At 39.3% G+C, this 15590-nt stretch overlaps 1 protein-coding gene across 6 annotated transcripts in view; it reads left to right on the plus strand.

Annotated features, from left to right (window-relative positions):
* Positions 1 to 15590, plus strand: part of LOC145293786 (sorting nexin-14-like) — a 1078299-nt gene that overhangs the window by 640237 nt on the left and 422472 nt on the right. For all 6 annotated transcript variants that reach the window (XM_080140331.1, XM_080140332.1, XM_080140333.1 and 3 more), the window contains one exon: positions 3560 to 3609. In XM_080140331.1, coding sequence (XP_079996457.1) covers positions 3560 to 3609 — 50 coding nt within the window. The remainder of the gene's footprint in view (positions 1 to 3559; positions 3610 to 15590) is intronic.

A 15590-nucleotide genomic window follows, 5' to 3' on the forward strand; every position in this document is an offset into this window, starting at 1 on the left:
ATAAAAAAATTAAACATTAAAAAAAAAAAACGTTTACAAGTGTTTTTGATATAGATGTACATAAGAATACTTTGATAAGTATGTTTTAACTTAAATAGGGATGGTATAATAAAATTGTGGGGTCTGCGTTCGCACCTGGCCTCCATAGAATGGAAATAGGCACACACTTAAATAAAGACTTTTCATATCTATCTGCGTAAGTATACTTTGATAATTAAGTTTCAGTTTGAAGAAATATGGTATAATAAAATTATGGGGTGTTCGTTCGCACCTGACCTCCATAGAATGGAAATATGTCACAAAGTTTAACAAGTTTTTTTTTAATATAGATCAACAAAATATTTTGATAAGTGTTTCATTGTGAACAGGTATCGTATAATGAATTATGGGTTTTATCTATTTTATTTTTACTTTCATCATATTTTGCTTTGGTTTTGAGATAGCGTTGAATTTGGAGGTATCAAAACCAAAGCAAAATATTCAACCCAAATTTACAACCCTTCCTTTTCATAACCTATCATACTTTCATAAATCAGAGTCCATTTTCTGTAGGCTGTTTTTGAACCCAGTCAACGAGGGGTACTTTTGCTAGTATATATATATATATATATATATATATATATATATATATAGAGAGAGAGAGAGAGAGAGAGAGAGAGACTAATTTGTAGTATTTGGAATTATACTGGGTTAATATAATTCAGTAATTGTTCATATACCAATAAATTTAAGCCAAAAGAAAAATCTTAATTTTTTAATTCTAAACGCCAAAAGATGGAATAATACTCATATTATTATTTTTTTTCTTGTTCATTTATTTTTTTCTTAAATTAATTTTTCCTTATGAATGTGCCTTAGACATATTTTGTTGGATAGTGAAAGATTTGTTCTTCATATCAGGGAGATATGTAAAATCTGTAAAACAAATATAAAATAAATGTTCATAGAAGCACATCTTCAAAAATAATAGGATTCAAAACAATGTGCGTAATATCTCACGCCGTCATATTGGATTTCAGAATCGAATATTATATATATATATATATATATATATATAAATATCAATTATCACTTTTTTTTTTAATTTGCCATTTCTTACTTAGTCAACGATGGAAGCGGACGTTTGTCGATTATCTATCCTTGACTGAATATGAACTTTTCTGCATTTCTGCAAGCTCAATACAACCAAAATCTTCTATGAACGTTAACTGCATTTTTCACATCTTGAAATTTAAGCCATTCGACCTATAATTCTGGATATTTGTTTCTTAAAATGAGTTCTTTCGCCTTTTGGATTACCAATGAGGCAGTCATTACCCACACTAAAATGTTATTCCTGGTTTGTTTGTTTTTTTTCCAATTCTTTCATATATATATATATATATATATATATATATATATTGTTAACTGTTTTTCTTACAATTTATGGTCAAATATCAAACTGTTGTTTCATCTAATGCATCAACCAGCAAATTTTAGCTTTGCTACAATTATAATTTGCTAATTTCTTACTTTCCTCTGATGAGAAGAATACCAAGAGTGACATTTTTTGAAACTCCATGGAATAAAGACTTCGAAAATTGTTTTTGGAGTATTGCAACATTGCCAAAATGGTGGAAGCATTCTCATTCTTTTTCACTAACAGAATGGTGAAGTTTTGTTGTTTTTTTTTTTTTTTATAGGCATCACCACTTATCAAGGCCAAGAGGCCACTCGAGGATAAGGGTTAAAGAGTGTACAGTAGAAATTGGACAATATAGTAACCGTTAGTAATGGAGATTCGGTAAATTTGTTAACTTATATGGAACGTCTCATCGAAAACTTGTTTACGTTAAACTTGAAGACAACCATATTGTAGTCAGCTGGAAAGCAGAAAAACGGAAGACAATTCCATAGGCGTGCAGTTCTAAGAAAGAAGCTTTGCTCATGGAATCTATGCTTAGGTTTAGGCACAGATAAAGAGTGGGGGGAAACTAGTGATAGTGTTTTCTGCTAAACGGGTGTTTCTTGTGAAAGTTTGGCGCGAGGGGACCATAGAATTTAGCTCAGCCGAGCACCTGCCATGAAAATAACGATAAAGCAGAGACAAATTCGCAACATCTCTTCTGTGAGAAAGAGGTTGCAGGGAAGAGAAAAGGACATCCCCCACAAGGCTACAAAGTCTATTTTAAACTCTATCAAGGCAGGACAAGTTCTTTCTAGCAGCTCCTGCCCAGATGTGGTAATAGTACTCCATCCTTGGACGTACCTGGCTCTTATATAGACAGAATTGCATCAGTAGTGAGATATCTACTGGATCGGTAGAAAGATCCCACCATTTTTTCAGCGGCCTTGGCAATGGATTTAATGCATGTGTTCCATTTAAGATCAGGAGTAAAGGTCAAGCCCAGAAGCTTGTCAAAACGTGAGGCCTCCCCAAGACGAGAGCCATTCATTTCAATTGATGCCAGATGAGGATCAGAGCGTTGATGATGTAAAGATAAAAGTTTTAGATGCATTAAAAGTAACAAGCCACTTCTTTCCCCATTGTACCACTTGCTCAAGATCAGAGGTGAGAGAATCAGAGAGAACTTGGTAATTTACGGTCTTAGATGTGCTACCATAGATAGTAGTGTCATCAACCTAGATATCTATGATTTGGAAGATCATTAATATAGATCAAAAGAAGAGAGTTGGGCCCAGGATGGACCCCTGATACTAAGAGCTTCTGATTTCTGCCCATCAACCACTACTTTTATGAACATATAAGAGAGAAATGATTTAATAATTGAGAAGACATTTCCAGCTGTACTGTAGCTGGAGATCTTGTGAAGTAAACCTTTATGCCATACTCTATCAAAGGCCTTTGATATGTCAAGAGCAATTGCCCTAGGAAGGTAGCCTCCGTTGAGAGATTCACTAATCCTATGAGATATAATTGTAAGCACATCTGCTGTAGATCTAGCAGAACAGAAACCATATCGCGTGTCACCAAGAAGGTTATTTTTGCTAAGATAGTTGATTACGTCTCTATTTAACACAGATTCTAGCAACTTATGACGCACAGGAGACTTATTGGCCTGTACTGTGAGGGAGATGAGCGATCACCTGAATTCTTAAATACAGGGCATACTGATAAGATTTGCCAGGGTGACGGGAAGCAATTCTCCTTAATACAACGTTTAAACAGTTTTGTAAGGCTGGGCACAAGTTCTGGTTGAAGTCTTTTGAGTACTATAATTGGAATACCGTCAAGGCCGGTTGCTTTGCTTCAAGGTTTTTGATTAGCTTGGCAACATCACGTACAGATATTTGTATATCACATAGCATGTTGACGTATTAAAATGGCATCTGATGAACCTTACTAAATTATATAATAAATGACTTAAATATTGTTTTGAGTTTTTTTTATTAACTTTAATCTTGCTCTGTATTGCATTGAGCTCTCTTATTGAAATTTCCTATCCAAATTACTTAAAATCACAGACAAAACAAATTTTATATTTTTAGTACCATTAATCGCTGACATACAATCTTATTTATAATGTGTAACCATTTTCTCTTTTTTTTTATTCTTCAGGCGATATCAAGAATTCTATGTATTGGAACAACGGCTCACAGAATTCCATGGTAAATAATACTTTATCTTTATATTGTAAAATGATATGCAACTTCCCCCTTCTCTGGATTAATATGGAGATTAAATGTATGCATGTATATATAGTGTGCGTATGTATATTTAATCTCTATACCAATCCATTTACACATAATTCTATTTTGTGAAGATATTACTCTGCTATGTTGTATCTCAGCATCCTCCGCTTTTTTGCTTTTCCTGCCCAGCATTTCTCTATGGTAACCGCAGATCTGCATCTCAGAAGAACATATTAACTTGTAATTGTCATGATTTACTTCTATGGCTTTTTTCTCTCTCATCGCATTAAAGCTTACTGACTGTTAGGTTAGCCCAGTTTTCTCGTTACCCCACCCCCTAACCCTAACCCCCTACATAATGTAATAAATCACTTTTTTTGCTTTCAAACATTGATCATTCGTCCCTTTTGAAACATTCTAGCTTTAAATTATTCAATCCTTTCATTTAATGATTTCCTTCTCCTCTTTAAAACATTTATTATTCCCCATTTAATCTTTTTTTACCCCCCCCCCCGTGAATCGTCCTTTTCACCCCATGAATCAACCCCCAATTACTCCTCCCTTTTCTCCCAATAAATTCTACCCTCCTCTCTGATCGATTCATTCCTTCCTCCCAATCGATTCACCCCCCCCAATCGATTCATCCTTTTTTTCCCAATCAATTGATCCTTTTTCCCCAAGTTGATTCATCTTTTTCGTAGTTAAATCATTTCTTTACCACACGGTAAAATCATCTCCTTTTCCCCAGTCACATCCTCTCGTTTTACCTCCAATCATATCTTCGTTTCCCCCCAATCATATACTCGTTTTCCTCCCAGTCATATCCTTCCATTTCCCCCCCAGTCATGTCCTCCCGTTTTCCCCCAGTCGTGTCCTCCCGTTTTCCCCCCCAGTCGTACCCTCTCTTTCTACCCCCCCCCAGTCGTACCTTCTCCCCCCCCCAGTCGTACCCTCTCTTTTTCCCCCCAGTCGTACCCTCTCTTTTTCCCTCCAGTCGTACCCTCTCTTTTTCCCCTCCAGTCGTACCCTCTCTTTCCCCCCCCCCAGTCGTACCCTCTCTTTTTCCCTCCAGTCGTACCCTCTCTTTTTCCCTCCAGTCGTACCCTCTCTTTTTCCCTCCAGTCGTACCCTCTCTTTTTCCCTCCAGTCGTACCCTCTCTTTTTCCCTCCAGTCGTACCCTCTCTTTTTCCCCCCAGTCGTACCCTCTCTTTTTCCCTCCAGTCGTACCCTCTCTTTTTCCCTCCAGTCGTACCCTCTCTTTTTCCCTCCAGTCGTACCCTCTCTTTTTACCTCCAGTCGTACCCTCTCTTTTTCCCTCCAGTCGTACCCTCTCTTTTTCCCCCCAGTCGTACCCTCTCTTTTTCCCTCCAGTCGTACCCTCTCTTTTTCCCTCCAGTCGTACCCTCTCTTTTTCCCTCCAGTCGTACCCTCTCTTTTTACCTCCAGTCGTACCCTCTCTTTTTCCCTCCAGTCGTACCCTCTCTTTTTCCCCCCAGTCGTACCCTCTCTTTTTCCCTCCAGTCGTACCCTCTCTTTTTCCCCCCAGTCGCACCCTCTCTTTACCCCCCCAGTCGTACCCTCTCTTTTTCCCTCCAGTCGTACCCTCTCTTTTTCCCCCCAGTCGCACCCTCTCTTTACCCCCCCAGTCGTACCCTCTCTTTTTCCCTCCAGTCGTACCCTCTCTTTTTCCCCCCAGTCGTACCCTCTCTTTTTCCCTCCAGTCGTACCCTCTCTTTTTCCCCCCAGTCGTACCCTCTCTTTTTCCCCCCAGTCGCACCCTCTCTTTACCCCCCAGCTGCACCCTCTCTTTTTCCCTCCAGTCGTACCCTCTCTTTTTCCCTCCAGTCGTACCCTCTCTTTTTCCCCCCAGTCGTACCCTCTCTTTTTCCCCCCAGTCGTACCCTCTCTTTTTCCCCCCAGTCGTACCCTCTCTTTTTCCCCCCAGTCGTACCCTCTCTTTTTCCCCCCAGTCGCACCCTCTCTTTTTCCCCCCAGTCGCACCCTCTCTTTACCCCTCCAGTCGCACCCTCTCTTTACCCCTCCAGTCGTATCCTCTCTTTTTCCCTCCAGTCGTACCCTCTCTTTTTCCCTCCAGTCGTACCCTCTCTTTTTCCCCCCAGTCGTACCCTCTCTTTTTCCCCCCAGTCGCACCCTCTCTTTTTCCCCCCAGTCGCACCCTCTCTTTACCCCTCCAGTCTTACCCTCTCTTTTTCCCTCCAGTCGTACCCTCTCTTTTTCCCTCCAGTCGTACCCTCTCTTTTTCCCTCCAGTCGTACCCTCTCTTTTTCCCTCCAGTCGTACCCTCTCTTTTTCCCCCCAGTCGTACCCTCTCTTTTTCCCTCCAGTCGTACCCTCTCTTTTTCCCCCCAGTCGTACCCTCTCTTTTTCCCCCCAGTCGCACCCTCTCTTTACCCCCCAGCTGCACCCTCTCTTTTTCCCTCCAGTCGTACCCTCTCTTTTTCCCTCCAGTCGTACCCTCTCTTTTTCCCCCCAGTCGTACCCTCTCTTTTTCCCCCCAGTCGTACCCTCTCTTTTTCCCCCCAGTCGTACCCTCTCTTTTTCCCCCCAGTCGTACCCTCTCTTTTTCCCCCCAGTCGCACCCTCTCTTTTTCCCCCCAGTCGCACCCTCTCTTTACCCCTCCAGTCGCACCCTCTCTTTACCCCTCCAGTCGTATCCTCTCTTTTTCCCCTCCAGTCGTACCCTCTCTTTCCCCCCCCCCAGTCGTACCCTCTCTTTTTCCCTCCAGTCGTACCCTCTCTTTTTCCCTCCAGTCGTATCCTCTCTTTTTCCCTCCAGTCGTACCCTCTCTTTTTCCCTCCAGTCGTACCCTCTCTTTTTCCCTCCAGTCGTACCCTCTCTTTTTCCCCCCAGTCGTACCCTCTCTTTTTCCCTCCAGTCGTACCCTCTCTTTTTCCCTCCAGTCGTACCCTCTCTTTTTCCCTCCAGTCGTACCCTCTCTTTTTACCTCCAGTCGTACCCTCTCTTTTTCCCTCCAGTCGTACCCTCTCTTTTTCCCCCCAGTCGTACCCTCTCTTTTTCCCTCCAGTCGTACCCTCTCTTTTTCCCCCCAGTCGCACCCTCTCTTTTTCCCCCCAGTCGTACCCTCTCTTTTTCCCTCCAGTCGTACCCTCTCTTTTTCCCCCCAGTCGTACCCTCTCTTTTTCCCTCCAGTCGTACCCTCTCTTTTTCCCCCCAGTCGTACCCTCTCTTTTTCCCCCCAGTCGCACCCTCTCTTTACCCCCCAGCTGCACCCTCTCTTTTTCCCTCCAGTCGTACCCTCTCTTTTTCCCTCCAGTCGTACCCTCTCTTTTTCCCCCCAGTCGTACCCTCTCTTTTTCCCCCCAGTCGTACCCTCTCTTTTTCCCCCCAGTCGTACCCTCTCTTTTTCCCCCCAGTCGTACCCTCTCTTTTTCCCCCCAGTCGCACCCTCTCTTTTTCCCCCCAGTCGCACCCTCTCTTTACCCCTCCAGTCGCACCCTCTCTTTACCCCTCCAGTCGTATCCTCTCTTTTTCCCTCCAGTCGTACCCTCTCTTTTTCCCTCCAGTCGTACCCTCTCTTTTTCCCCCCAGTCGTACCCTCTCTTTTTCCCCCCAGTCGCACCCTCTCTTTTTCCCCCCAGTCGCACCCTCTCTTTACCCCTCCAGTCTTACCCTCTCTTTTTCCCTCCAGTCGTACCCTCTCTTTTTCCCTCCAGTCGTACCCTCTCTTTTTCCCTCCAGTCGTACCCTCTCTTTTTCCCTCCAGTCGTACCCTCTCTTTTTCCCCCCAGTCGTACCCTCTCTTTTTCCCTCCAGTCGTACCCTCTCTTTTTCCCCCCAGTCGTACCCTCTCTTTTTCCCCCCAGTCGCACCCTCTCTTTACCCCCCAGCTGCACCCTCTCTTTTTCCCTCCAGTCGTACCCTCTCTTTTTCCCTCCAGTCGTACCCTCTCTTTTTCCCCCCAGTCGTACCCTCTCTTTTTCCCCCCAGTCGTACCCTCTCTTTTTCCCCCCAGTCGTACCCTCTCTTTTTCCCCCCAGTCGTACCCTCTCTTTTTCCCCCCAGTCGCACCCTCTCTTTTTCCCCCCAGTCGCACCCTCTCTTTACCCCTCCAGTCGCACCCTCTCTTTACCCCTCCAGTCGTATCCTCTCTTTTTCCCTCCAGTCGTACCCTCTCTTTTTCCCCCCAGTCGTATCCTCTCTTTTTCCCCCCAGACGTACCCTCTCTTTTTCCCTCCAGTCGTACCCTCTCTTTTTCCCTCCAGTCGTACCCTCTCTTTTTCCCTCCAGTCATACCCTCTCTTTTTCCCCCAGTCGTATCCTCTCTTTTTTTCTCTAATTGTACCCTCTCTTTTTTCCCCAGTTGTACCCCCTCTTTTTCCCCAGTCGCACCCTCTCTTTACCCCCCAGTAATACCCTCTCTTTTTTCCTTAGTTGTATCATTTCCTTTTCTCCCAATCAGATCATTTTCCTTTTTTGGCCATACAACAATACATTTCTCATCTTATCTTTTAAGAATCATTCTTTACAGTTTAACCATCCCTTTATCTCCATTGAATTATATCGCATGCGATTTAATCCTCCATTTCTCCACATTAAATCATTGTTTCCCAACTGTTTGTATGTTTCCTTTCTTCTTCATGAAAGCATCCCCTCTAAATTATCTTTTTCTAATCCAATGAAACATCTGTTTCGCTCTCCTAAAATCATCCCTTTATATCCCACTATTTCGAATCACCACTTTCTCTGCATTAATCGTATTAGGTTGTTCCAAAAGTCCATAAAAATTTGGAATTTTATTCGCCGAGTAATAAGTAATAATAAAAAAAATTAATCCTTAAAATAAAGACTATCATTTCCCAAGAATTTCTGTCATCAATCTGCAAGCTTTCAGGTTTGGTCAAATACCTTCAGTCGGCTGCAAATCAAAGAATTCCTCACACACTTCCTTGACATCATTAAACGAGTTGAATTGGCTGTTCTTCAGAAAATTTTGCATTGAACGGAAAAGGCTGTAATCTGATAGAGCGCAATCAGGACTGTAGGCTGGATGTGGCAGAACCTCAACACTGTCCAGTTCTTCAAACTTGTCTGTTGTCTTCATGGCAGTGTGTGACATTGCAATGTCCTGCTGCATCAAAGTGCAATTTTGGTTGATCAGAGCCGGGTACTTTTGTTTCAACTTTTCGTAGACATGCTCCAGTTGCTTACAGTAAAGTTTGGCACAACCATTAGGAACCAATTCCAAATGCATGATTCCTTCAAACTTCCACCAAACGCACAACATAACTTTCTTGCCAAATCTATCGTTTGGGAACCGACGGTGTCTCATGCCTTTTCTGAACCCATCGCTTGTCTTGTGCTGAACCAGATAGACTGATTTCTCCTCCGATGTCACAATGCGCTTCCAAAAACGCTCGTCCAATCGATTGTTCAGCAATTGACGGCAAATTTCAACTTGTCTGTCTGCTTGTGCTTCGGTGAATTTGTGCGGATATTGGTGCAGCTTTTTATGAACAAAATCAAGTTGCTTCAAGTATCACTGAATTGTCGATTCGCCAACTCCAAGTTCATCAACCAATTCTTGAGTGCTTGCTGAAGGTGCAATGCCCGACCCTGTTTGCAAGTCCCCATTATCTAACTTTAATGGCCGTCCCAAATGAGACTTATCCTCAAGACCCCTGTTACCAGAATTAAAACACTCCCTTCACCTTCGGCAGCACAAATTTCTTCTGTGGCTTTCCTGGCTGAAAGACCACATTTCCAGCAGTAACAAATCAAAACTTGCAGCTCAATTTTATCAATTACCATCTGGAATAGAAAGATGAAGATCACTATAACAATATAAACGCAAAAAAAAAAAAAATAACAATAAAAATCGCATAAAAATGCAATTTTTCGCAAGTGTTTACAAACTTTTGGGACAACCTAATACCTTACCCTCCCCACTCTAACCCATCCTTTCCCCTACCAAATAATCACTTCCGCCCCAATTGAATCATTTCTTCATCCGCCACTAAATCATTTCTTTTTCACTCATTGAAGCATTCCTACCCTCACTATTGAATCACTCTCTTCTCGAATTGATCATCCATTCTTAGAACATTGAGTGCTTATTTTCTACAGTTATCCCATTCAATCATAACTTTCATCCTCATTCTTGTGAATCACTTACTCCCTTTTCTCTTGTTTTGTTTTTGTAAAGTCTTCCCTTTTTTGTTCGTCCACATCTCTCTTTTCTCACCTTATCTTCCCTAATCATTTCCCCCATCTTCCATTTAAAGAATTATTCTAACTCTTCTCGGTTCTCCCCTTATATATAGGCTCCTTCAGTCTTTGACAGATTATGAATACCCACGAAGAGGTGCCTATGCATGAAATTTTTGTGGCAGGAGGTGCACAACCTCTAACTACACCTCTCCTGAATCGACTATGTTAAATACCAGTGGCAAGTAAACTGTATGTACAGGACGACTGGAAACAAATGCCAAGATAAACGGAAGGATATATATATAAAATAGTTAAACCTAAAAGTTTTAACATATTTTTTATTATATTTAGGTGTTTTTCTCTCTTATTGGTTTAATAACATTTTACATACTTCAAATAAAATTAACTTTATTTCCATTTTTTATTTGTTAATATTTAATCTTTCTCTTTTCCTGATAGATTTTTCCTTTTATTTCATTGTATTTGGCACTATAACAAGTTATTTTTTTTATAATGATTTTGACTTTTTTCCTTGTGCCACTTGTAACATTTACTTGATATTTTCTGTTTCATTTTATCACTTTTGATTATTTCCTTCCGTCAATTTTTATTGCGTCCTTCTTGAATTTTTTTCCCCATACAATACAATGGTCAGACAAGCCTGTTTGTAGCAATTCATTTTTCTGCTTTTCCACCCCAAACAAGGCACAGTGCAACTTAAATATAATCTCTATCTCTACTATCATATAAAAAGAACTTTGTGTGTGTCAATTCATTCCCTATGGATTCGAAAACGGCTGGACCAATTTTTATGAAATTTCACATGACGGTTCTCCATATGCCTGGCATGTTCTTTGGTAGCTTTTGTATAGGAATGTCTTTGATAAGTATTCCTGATGATGTCTCCATTCAGTTTCAAAAGACAAAGGATACCTCCTGAAGGGACAGCTGTGTATGTGATTGTGAGGCAAGGGTTGCACAATCGCCAACCACACCTCTCCTGAATTGACATTGTTCGAGTCCAGTGGCAAAGAGAAGTCCAGGAAGACTGGAAACAATGCTAAGATAATAGATAGTTATAATCGAAATAATCCAATGAAAGAAGGAACAGGCGATTTTGACCAAAGTTAGGACCTTATACATTCCTAACATCACAAATACATTTGAGAAGTTTTATTACCACACAAGCCGCAAGGCCCAACATATAAAATCAACAGTAGGTTCTTTGATATGACATGGGGGCGTTCAAAGTGAATGTTTCTGTTTAAAACACAATTGCACCATGATACTTGACTTTTTCATTTTAAACTTAAATTCAAGCCATTATTACCGCATAAGTAGTAAGATCAGGCATACAAAATCAACAGTAGGTTCGTTGATATTACAGGAGTATATTTGAAATGAATATTTCTGTTTAGAGCACAATTGAAACATGATAATTGATTTTTGCATTTTAAACTTTAATTCAAGCCATTATATAAAAAATAATTTTATAAAATCAACAGTAGGTTCTCTACAGTGTAAAGTAGACTACAATGTATTGTAGACTAAGTCACTGCAAAACGGCATGTAAAGCTTCTTCCCGGTGCTGGGCGATGAGTCCCAACTAGAGCAATGCAATCAATTGATTTGATTGAAAAATGGATGATTTCGATAACAATAAAAATATGAGAGTGTGAAACATTCGTTGATCATCATTGAATTCCAGGCAACTCATTTCTCCCTGCTAGTGGGCTACTATTTGGGACAAAATTTGCAGGGGTACTATGTATGGAGCTGTGCAGCAAGATGTCTGTTCACACTAAAATGTAATTTTCAAAATTATGTTTTAATTTCAAACAACTTTATTCAATTAATATAAAAGTTATGTTTCAAAAAAAATCATGCTTTGTCGTTAAAAGGAAAACAATGGAAAATCTTTATCGGATTTAAATTTCAATATTTTGTGAAACAGATTTTATTGCCAAACCGATTTTTAATCACATTTTAAATAAACAGGCACACTGTTTTTGAAACTATGTTAAGATGCAAAGATTTTATTAGGAATCATTAGATTGTTTTTAATTTGAGTTTTTTTTGTTTTGTTTTTTTTAATTAATTTTGAATATTAAATTATGAATAATTCAATTTACCTTCAGAATAATAATAATAATAATAATAATAATAATAATAATTTAATTTACCTTCAGAGTAATAATAATAATAATTTACCTTCAGAGTAATAATATTAAATTATGAATAATTTAATTTACCTTCAGAGTAATAATTTTTTACCTTCAGAGTAGGAATTTTTTTTTTTTTGTAAATAAAATGTCCATGACTCGTATTGTTATTAGCAATATAACAGCGTACTTAACTACATTTTTTTAATTATGTAGTTTGTACCCAAACGACTGCTTGTGTAAAACGGTTTTAATGTTAGACCTAAATAGCATTTAAGTTGAAAACTTTCTTTCTGACTATCCAATTCTTATTTATTGTAACATTGTATTATTAATAATATAATAGACTTCTTTGCTACAGTTTATTACATAAGTTCCTTAATCTGGATCAAATGATTGCTAATGTAAAATTGTCTGTTTATAGATTTTCAATCTTAAAGTATACAAAAATCAAAAAATAAATTTGCCTAATCTTAGGCAACGCTGGGTACGTACAGCTAGTTTTAAATTAAAAATAATTAATGAATTATAATTTATAGCAATTAAGTAAAATTAGATAATAAAATACAATTACAAGTATATATATATATATATATATATATATATATATATAATGGCAGCAACTCGTTCTTGAGTATTGCCATTACTTAATATATCTTTTTTTTTTCTTTTTTGTAAATAAAATGTCCATGACTCGTATTGTTATATCAAGTCTCTGTACTGATGTTGTTTGCATGCTATATAGTGGACAAAATCATTTTACTTGGAGCTTTTTTTTTGGGGGGGGGATAGTCACTGTATTGCAATGAGGATTGGCAAGAAAAGCTCTTATTTGAATGACATATTTTCATTTTACTAGATCCCTCCCCCAATCTCATTTTTCTAAGAAAAAATTTAATCCCCGTCTGACTTTTGATCATGAATCTATTTGAAGTATAGTTTTTATTTGTTTATATATATATAAATTAATATAAAAGAAGAAACATACTGAATTTGTGGATGTTTGATTAATACCCTCCTTCCTCGATCTTTCCATTCTCCTTGATTCTTCATGACTATTTTGATTATATCAATGGAGCACAGCATGGAGCAGTATAAGAGTTAGGAATGGATGGATTAAGTTCAGGGAATTCCTGCCATAACAAGAAGAATCTTACCAACAGAGGAGTCTATCAACCATGTGTATGCAGCGGGATGATATATGGAACTGAAGTGAGGGTTGGTAGTATGCATTGCATGGAGAAAAATGATATGAGAATAATATGATAGGTGTGTGATGCGAGTCTTAAAGACAGGGTCAGATCTGATGATCACAGAGGAAGAATAAATTTCTACACTATAGGATAATGTATTCAGAAGTGTAGACTTTTATAATAAGGCCACAGTGAAAGAACAGATGAGAATTATTGGGTTAGTAGATGTAGAACAGTTGAGGTAGAAGGTCAGTTCACAGGAGAAGTCAAGGAAAATAGAGGAGAAAGTAATAAGAATGGATTTGGGGGAAAGAGGGATTAATAAAAACCTGGGCACAGATAGGTTAGTATGGAAGTCAATTTGTAAAGGCTACTCAATATGGATTTAGACAAGCCCGTTCCACAGCAGACATCCTCACTGTGATCTCTGAACGTATATACCATTCACTGGACAAAGCGGGGGAAGGCAGAGCGGTAGCTCTAGATATATCTAAGGCTTTTGACAGGGTATGGCATGAGGGTCTCCTCAGTAAAATCAGATCATACGGTATCACTGGTAGAATACTTAACATAATTAAATCCTTCTTAGATAAGAGAAAAATCCAGGTAGTCCTCGACGGTCGCACATCTAAACAATATGATATAAATGCGGGAGTGCCCCAGGGTTCTATCCTTGGACCTCTATTGTTCCTGATATTCATAAATGACCTCCCCGACAACATTGCCTTTGAGATGGGTATATATGCTGATGACACTACACTCTATGGCAGACACGACAGGAAGACGAATGAACACATTTCTAAAGAAATGGCAGAAACACTAGAGAAAGACCTCCAATCTGTAGTGGAATGAGGACAAAAGTGGTTGGTCGCGTTCAATGCTGCCAAGACTAAACTAGTTTCATTCAATAATTACAAGAAACCCTCTCTACCACCCATAGCAATGGCCAACGACTCTTTATCTGAGAGTCCATCTTTCAAACTCCTTGGCCTAACGTTCACAGGAAACATGAGTTGGAACAATTACATTGAAGGCATTGCCAGGGCCGCTGCAAGAAAGGTAGGCTCTCTCTACCGTGCTAGAAAACTACTAACACCCGAAAGTATCCTGTACCTCTATAAGGCCACCATTCGCCCATGTATGGAGTATTGCTGCCACATCTGGGCTGGTGCATCTGCTACTAGTCTCTCGCTCCTTGACAAGGTTCAAAAGAGAGTCGCAAACCTGATAGGCCCTGAACTGGCATCTAAGCTTCAGCCTCTGTCCCATCGACGAAATGTTGCATCCCTCTGCCTTTTCTACAAGTATTTTAGTGGTGAATGCTCTGACGAACTGCAATCACTTGTGCCCCCACGACGCGAGCACCCTCGACAAACCCGACAGGCTACTAGATCCCACCCCCACACTGTAGAGGTCCCTAGATGTAAAAGATCTTTTTACTCCAATAGTTTCTTCCCCAGAACCGCAAGACTCTGGAATTCCATTCCAGGTCCCTGCTTCCCCAACAGTACTGACGTGCAGAAGTTCAAGTGTAACGTGAACCGACACCTTGCTGCCCAAATCCCTACATAGTACTCCAGTAGTTGTTGCCCCTGATAGTAGCCCCCTACACCAAAGTGGCAATTTGCCTTGTTTGGGGTGAAAATGTAATAAAAAAAAAAAAAATAAATAAAAAAAATATGTAAAACAGATGTTAAATCAAGGATGATGATGATGATGATGATGATGATGATGATAGTCTATACTACTTTGGTGTTAATATAACAATGTTCATTGACAAGATAACTATTCTCATAAAATGAAAAGAAAAACAAATGAACAACAAGAAAATGAAACGGGGGCAAATTACATATAAAAGAATTATGTCAATCGGTAAATACATAATTATTACCTGTCTATTATCTGTGAGAAATATTAAAAACGCTTAGTGAAGTTGAATGCTCGCAATTCAAGGGCATGATTTGTCAGTATGTTTTTAGTATTTCTGTGATAGCATAGTAAGGAAATTGTGAATATGTAAGATTATATATATGTATGTATACACATTACATAAGTTCAGTACAGCATTGATACCGTCGGTTTCAAATCCAACAAGGCAAAATTAGCACGAGTCCACTTTTTATAGACTCTTTTTAAGCTCTGTTGTAGTCTGTTTCAAAGCAATAGATCATAACATAGCCTGAAGAGAATCTATAAACGGCGGTCATGTGCTGTTCCTTCCTTAATAGATTTGAAACCGACGGTATCAATGTTGTTCTGAACTTCTGTAATACATATATAAATAAATATTACACTATACTTTTTCGTTTTTCTTAATAATTAGCACTCTGCTGAGGTTCTTTCCCATTAATCTTGCAAGGATATATATATATATATATATATATATATATATATATATATATATATATGAT

Source organism: Euprymna scolopes, chromosome 15 (genome assembly GCF_053919585.1).
Source record: "Euprymna scolopes isolate OS-2025 chromosome 15, ASM5391958v1, whole genome shotgun sequence".
Taxonomy (NCBI): domain Eukaryota; kingdom Metazoa; phylum Mollusca; class Cephalopoda; order Sepiida; family Sepiolidae; genus Euprymna; species Euprymna scolopes.